This window comes from Daucus carota, chromosome 6 (assembly GCF_001625215.2).
Source record: "Daucus carota subsp. sativus chromosome 6, DH1 v3.0, whole genome shotgun sequence".
Classification (NCBI taxonomy): Eukaryota; Viridiplantae; Streptophyta; class Magnoliopsida; order Apiales; family Apiaceae; genus Daucus; species Daucus carota.
Genome location: NC_030386.2, coordinates 20,173,080 through 20,179,254, shown reverse-complemented (window position 1 = coordinate 20,179,254; position 6,175 = coordinate 20,173,080). Strand labels below are relative to the sequence as shown.

Genomic DNA, 6,175 nt, shown 5'->3' with positions numbered 1-6,175 from the left:
AATGTTGTAAAATAATTTTAAAGATTCTATACGTAATTTTTTTTTTATTCTCATTTCTTGCGGTTTTATAACCGAAACCGAACCGACTAAAACCGAACCGAGGTTTTTGAAACCGAAACCGATCCGACGGTTCGGTTGCGGTTTTGGTTTTTAATTTGAAAAACCGAAGATTCGCGGTTCTGGTTCCGGTTTTACCTTAAAACCGCCCCGAACCGAACCACGCTCACCCCTATATAAAGTTGCATATCAAGTGGAGTTGCATTTTATTTTATTTAATAAGAAGTGTAAATACAAAATCCATCCAGTACATATAATCATCTCTTTATTCATGATGCACGCATGCATACGTTGATAATCTTAGCAACACCATTTAAATTTGTCCCCCAGCTTTTCCACTCAAGGAAATGACATCAATTTATTCTGCTGCAGACATTGTTCAACAAAGGAATATTAGAAAGTTGTGGATGCACACCATGTATTAATGTAGCCATGCTTAAATATGGTATCTAAATTAAACTCGCATGAAACTCGAGATAAACTTACTTGTTACAGTCGAATTTAGGATCAGCGGAGAAAAGGAATGGAAATCCACATTTCTCCGGGAGGGAATCGATTCTTGGGATTCGAGTAGCAGGATTAGTTGCAGAACCGCGGAGGAATCTGTTCTGAGAAGTTGCTTCATGGACGCAGAAACAAAATTGCCTCCTCTCCTCTCTGGTCTTGGCTCGGAGACGTAATGATTTATAGGCATTGCAGCACTTGCTAGATGGCTCTGCCTCATCACCTCTGGTATAAGGATTGCAGTCTGTTCCTGTCTGCTGGACCTCGAGATCGCTACATTTCAGGGCCTGTCCTGGCTGCACCATCAGATCAGACGCCGCCACCAAAGCTACTACCAAAAATAAAATTCTTGCCATTTTTTTAAATATATGCGATCACAAGTATTGAGGATGATGTTGCAGATAGAGCAGAGAAGTATTTATAGAACAGTTTGGCGGAAATAAAGTTCGTTAATTTACTTTAACTAACAGTTAGGACATCAAATGTGGCTTCTGGTAATATTAGCATCTAAATGTCTGCCTGACCGTTATAACTTATAACCTTTGTCTGATTATGCCGACTACTGTGGGCAAAGCACCAAAATAGTACATAGATAAGGGGCGAGTCTATGTTAAGTCTATGTTAAGTCACCCGTTCTCCTAAAACATGAAGGTACTGCTTCAGTAGATGGAAGGAAATTTCACTTTTAGATGCAAGAAAAGATGGAAGAGCAAAATAATACTGCAGATGTGGGTATACAGTGTACTGTACAGCTTTAGTAAGACTTTTACATACAAAACCTCCCTTAGTGCCATTTTAAAGTAGGCACTGCTTTCAATTTGGACCTTTTAGTGCCAAATCCAAGTTTTATACGAGGTTTCTTAGGCATCCTCATTCTTGGACGGCGACGATGTAACAATTGCCACCAGTGCACTTTCTTGGCAAGCTTCTTGCTGACATGCTGGTTCTTTGTTTGATGTTTTGTGCTACTTTTTGATTTCTTTGATTTTTTTGGGTGTCGAACGTGCCTCACAAGCCCCCCAACAAGTTTATTGAAATTGGACCCTCGTTTCTTATTAGGCGCGTAGTGTACCATGGACTTGCTAAGCTTCTCAGTAACTTTCTCTCCAGAAGTTTCCGCTTGGTTTCTTCTTTTAAACATCTTTGTGTCGCGTTTTGATAAAGCTGTCCCGTGGTATGCCTGAGACAGATCATCGCTCTTTTCACTGTCATCAGAATTATGGTGGTGATGGTGGTGGTGGTGGTGATGGTGGAAGAAGATGGCCACTTTATCCTTCAGTTTCTTCAAACTGCTTGTACGTTTCCTGGGCCTCTTCCTATGTGTTGATCTGTACCTCCTTGAATAATGTCCCTGTTGGTATGAGGGTTCAGAGCTTGATGTCTGATGCGAAAGTAAGTATCCCACATTGTCACCGTCACTTTTAGAGTCCTCGAGAGAGTGAGTACTACTAGGCGCAGATGACAATTGGCTGTCGCTATAGCTTGGGGAACCTGTGTTATGGAGCTGAGTACTACTAGAAACATACTGTCCCTCACTCTCACTGCCAGCACTGGTAGAGGAATGATGGCTACTTTGACTGGGGTCCGACACTGAATACTCTTCGTCTTCATGGTAACTAGTACTACCCTGCTGAGTTGTCCAGCTAGAGGAAGAGCTTCCGTGTGAATTTGTACTATTTGATTCCGGCTGGTCTGACAGAATTTGCCTCTGTTTTCCCTTTCTGTCAGTCTTCTTTTTCACTTTGCCTCTATCAATTTCCTCCCGATCTCCATACCTAAGAGGATATGGCAGAGTTTGTCTCATAGTTTTCCGATGAGGCAGAACCTTGCTAGTCGCAACCATCTTGGTTTGAGTCTGAATTTGTTTATTCCTGGCACTAACTGCTGGAATTGATGGTTGGCTTTGTACTGCCTTACTGAGTCTTCTCTTTTGAAGATTTCTATCCAGAATTAACTTGTTGGTCTTCCCAGGCGATCTGTCCAGCAAACTATTCTTCTTCTCGGAGTTTAGTGGGATCCTAAGACCCTGGACAGAATTAGTCTGATGTGGACTTTTCTTTGTTTGAGTCATTGACTCGACCTTCCCTGCATTGGTCTTTACATTCTTTATATGAACCGAACTAGCTTTATGCAATCCAAGTTCTTTTCTTTCAATAAGCTCATCAGCCTGACTGAATGTATTAGCTCTCAGATTAATCTCATTGTCTTTCCCAAAATTCTGACTCCTTGACTTGGCATTCCAGGGAGAAAGTGTAGCAGAACTCCTCATTAACTGTTTTGGCAAATTCAGTTCATCTGGTGGATTTACAATATATCTTGACAACTGGCGCCACCGAGTCATGGCCTTGGTCTCCCGAGTCCTTCTAGCCCAGAGATTTTGCGAGTCATTTCTACCCAACCTAAAGGGCCCAACCTGAGTTTGATCACCTTGTGACACTAAAGCAGCTTTGTTTCCCATATTTGGACTACTTGTTCCTGAAGCAGAATCAGAACCAGCAACAAACTTGAAAACTGCTCCTTGTCCAGGCTCCATTCGCTTCCCCAATGAGTCCATTTGCTTGCCAGCGACTTTTAAAGCTGATATGCAAGATTCAATTGTTTTAATTGCATCAGAAGCATCCTTGGATATACAATAAATATCCTTGTGTTTCTTCTCTGTGCCCACAGCAGAATTTTGTAAAGCTCCAGACGTGAAAGTTCCAGATGCATCTCTGTTGTAGGAATGAATTAGAGCTCCATTTCCACTCGAGTTAAAGTGGAATCCCAGAACCCTTTTCTGCATTTCCTTTTCATTGCTTAAATCGGCCAAAATGGCTTTAGAATAGGATTCTGTAACATTTTCATGTGCATCAGCCTGATGGTTATGCTGAAAATTTGTGCTTCCTTTGTTAATATCATCAGTTTCCACAGCTGAACTAGTCCCGTGTTCAAACTTCAGCTGCTTTGTGCTGCTTCTCCTGCAAATCCGACAACGTTTCTTTCTATTCAAAAGTTCAGCTGCCACTGAAGCAACTGATTGAACTGGTTTATCATCTGGCACCCTCTTGTTTGCTACCTGACCTTTTAGATCCTCTCCAGTTTGTTTATTAATATCTGCAGTATTATTCCGTGACCTAGTCAGAAACGATAGACCGAAGATAGATACTATGACCTGTGGAACAAATTAAGCAAGTTATAAGAAAGCCAACTATCGCCAACAAATATTTCCGCTTTAAAGATTCTGGAGTCTCTCCTTTCACCTGGTAAAGAAATATTACAAATTTATAAAGGACTTGCAATACTTTGGGTTTCGAAGAATAACTTGTTTCTACTTTCGCCCTTTCTATGTCACACGGAAGCAGCTCGCCCAAAGAAACGACATCAAGTCCTTCTGATACAGTTCTGAAGACATTTTCAGCAGCACCATCAAGCAGATCCTTCAACAGAAACTGCGATTTCTCATCCAACTGTTTTAAGGAAACAGGTCATTACTAAACATGCGAACTGCACAAGGCAAGTACACAACATACTAAAAGTACAATGCTCAAAATGCTAATCAAGCACTGATAACTATACTGCAGAAACAATAAACATGTAATTACGCGATGATGGCCTCTACATTCAGTTTATAGACTCAGCCATCTTGAAATCTTTTCGCACACTAAATTCTATCGCTTCAAACACATGAAGTGCTGAGGCATCGACAAATTATAGTGCATAATCAGCTTTCTATAAACTGATCATAAAAACCGACATAAAAATCGGGAATGCCACTATAAAATCCGAGTACATTCACTTCCTATCTGTCCTACTTCCGAGTATGACATAAGGCATGAAGAAAGGCATATTGTTGAAATAGATGTACGTGTATAGTGTCCTAAATCACTAGGACATTATATTTTATTATATATATATATATATAAGGCTTCTACTAAGACGACACTGTTGGACTTGCTCTAAGTCCGTTTATTCTATAATTTGGTTCATTATGCACAAGTAACAATAAGTACAAATTACATGCAATATCCAACAAAGACAAAACTGAAAACCATAAAAAAAAAAAAAAGAAATCTGGCAAATGTGCATGACAAAATGAAGAAGTGATAAAGAAACTTACAAAATTGTCTCGAGATGTGTAATTCTGAAGAGATTGTCGATCATTATTGATTACAAGAAGGCTGTATAATTTCTTCAGGGCATCAAGATATGATTCTATATCTTCTTCTACTTGCATGCCCTCATTTTGAATTACCATCTCTACGTTTCTGTATCTGTGTAGGAGTAAAATTATGGGGAAATAACGATGGGGTTCAGGATTGAGAGAGTAGCGGTTTTAAAACTGATTGTTCTTTCTTTTCTTTTTTTTCCGCGGATTGTTCTTTCTTTTTTGTTCCATTTTTATGAATAGAAACGAATTTTCATTAATTTACCTTTCGATAATTAAATACTAACTAATTTCAACTTACTTTGTCTGCTTGATGATTTCTTGAGTGTCTGCTTTAAAAAAAATTAATTACTCATTTTCAGAAAAATAAATTAATTACTAGTTGATGTTTAATGTTTATTGAGTCATCCATTTAACTTGCATAAAATACCTTAGCAAGCAAAATTCAAAATTATATGATAAAAGACAATTATTATATTAATTAAATAAAATTTTACTTCATATTATATTCATTGTAACTTTGGTTACAATGATTGATCAAAATATTAATAAATAATAATATTAATTTAATTTACATTCAGTCACTGCACATTTAAAATTTACTGCATACCGACGATCTATTTTTTGTGGATGAAAATAATATATAAAATTAAATCTATTTTCAGTCACTTTTATTTTTTGCATGTAATTTGAGATGCAAAAGTAACATATTTCTATATATTATTTTCCAAAATTTTTCTTAATAAAAATATAAATTTTGAATTTTATTCGGAAAAAGAAAATTTGAACATTCAATTCAAAATAATTAAAATTGTTAATTTAAATTTTGCATATGTATGTAATTAAAAATCTAAGTTTCGAATCCATAAAAAACATATATGTACATTAAACCTTAGAGCAACTCCAAGCAATATCTCTTTTACCTATAATGAGCTTATGTGGACAAAAATAGGGGTTTAATTAGAGCAACTCCAATGCACCCATTCCTTATCTATATTTGATTTACATGGACAAGATTTGAGAATTGAGAACAAAAAGAGCTCCTCCAACGCAACTCCCTGTCCCCTGTCAATTTTAGGTGAGAGAAAGTTCAACCCCTTATTTGAGGGATGAAAAAGCAACCCCTATATGCTCCATGTCATCACCAGCTCATATCTCCTTTTATTTTTCTGTTATTTATTAGTGCAATCTATCTCTTTCCTTGAGTTGATATATAGATTTAAAATATAGGGAATCAAATAGGGAACATCATTGGAGCAAAATAGCTTTTTGATCCCCAATATTTTAGGTAACCATTAAAATATAATATTTTAGGGGTTGAAAATAGGGATTTGCATTGGGATTGCTCTAATGAGTTTATGTGGACAAAAATAGAGGTTTAAGTAAAAATTGCCCACTCCAACTCTCCCCTTCTTACCTAAAACTTTTTGATGAGAGAAAACAAAACCCCTTTCTCAGGGAGAGAAAAGT

At 37.3% G+C, this 6,175-nt stretch overlaps 1 protein-coding gene and 1 non-coding gene across 2 annotated transcripts; both read right to left on the bottom strand.

Annotated features, from left to right (window-relative positions):
* Positions 1–239: 239 nt before the first annotated feature.
* Positions 240–952, bottom strand: LOC108227042 (uncharacterized). The gene is made up of 2 exons (XR_010284632.1): positions 544–952; positions 240–423 (listed from the first exon to the last, which is right to left on the bottom strand). It is a non-coding gene; the product is annotated as an uncharacterized LOC108227042 (transcript).
* A 228-nt stretch (positions 953–1,180) lies between these two features.
* LOC108226027 (uncharacterized) lies at positions 1,181–4,795 on the bottom strand. The gene is made up of 3 exons (XM_017400981.2): positions 4,658–4,795; positions 3,843–4,007; positions 1,181–3,712 (listed from the first exon to the last, which is right to left on the bottom strand). Exons 1-3 carry the CDS (start codon positions 4,793–4,795, stop codon positions 1,346–1,348), a joined length of 2,670 nt encoding a protein of 889 aa, XP_017256470.1. The 3' UTR covers positions 1,181–1,345.
* Between the last annotated feature and the right edge of the window lie 1,380 nt (positions 4,796–6,175).

Coding starts and splice junctions, on each gene's coding strand:
- LOC108226027 (XM_017400981.2), bottom strand. CDS start 4,795: ATGGTAATTCAAAATGAGGGCATGCAAGTAGAAGAAGATATAGAATCA. Junction 4,008..4,657: donor ACACATCTCGAGACAATTTT/GTAAGTTTCTTT, acceptor TCCTTAAAACAG/TTGGATGAGAAATCGCAGTT. Junction 3,713..3,842: donor GTTATTCTTCGAAACCCAAA/GTATTGCAAGTC, acceptor TTTGTTCCACAG/GTCATAGTATCTATCTTCGG.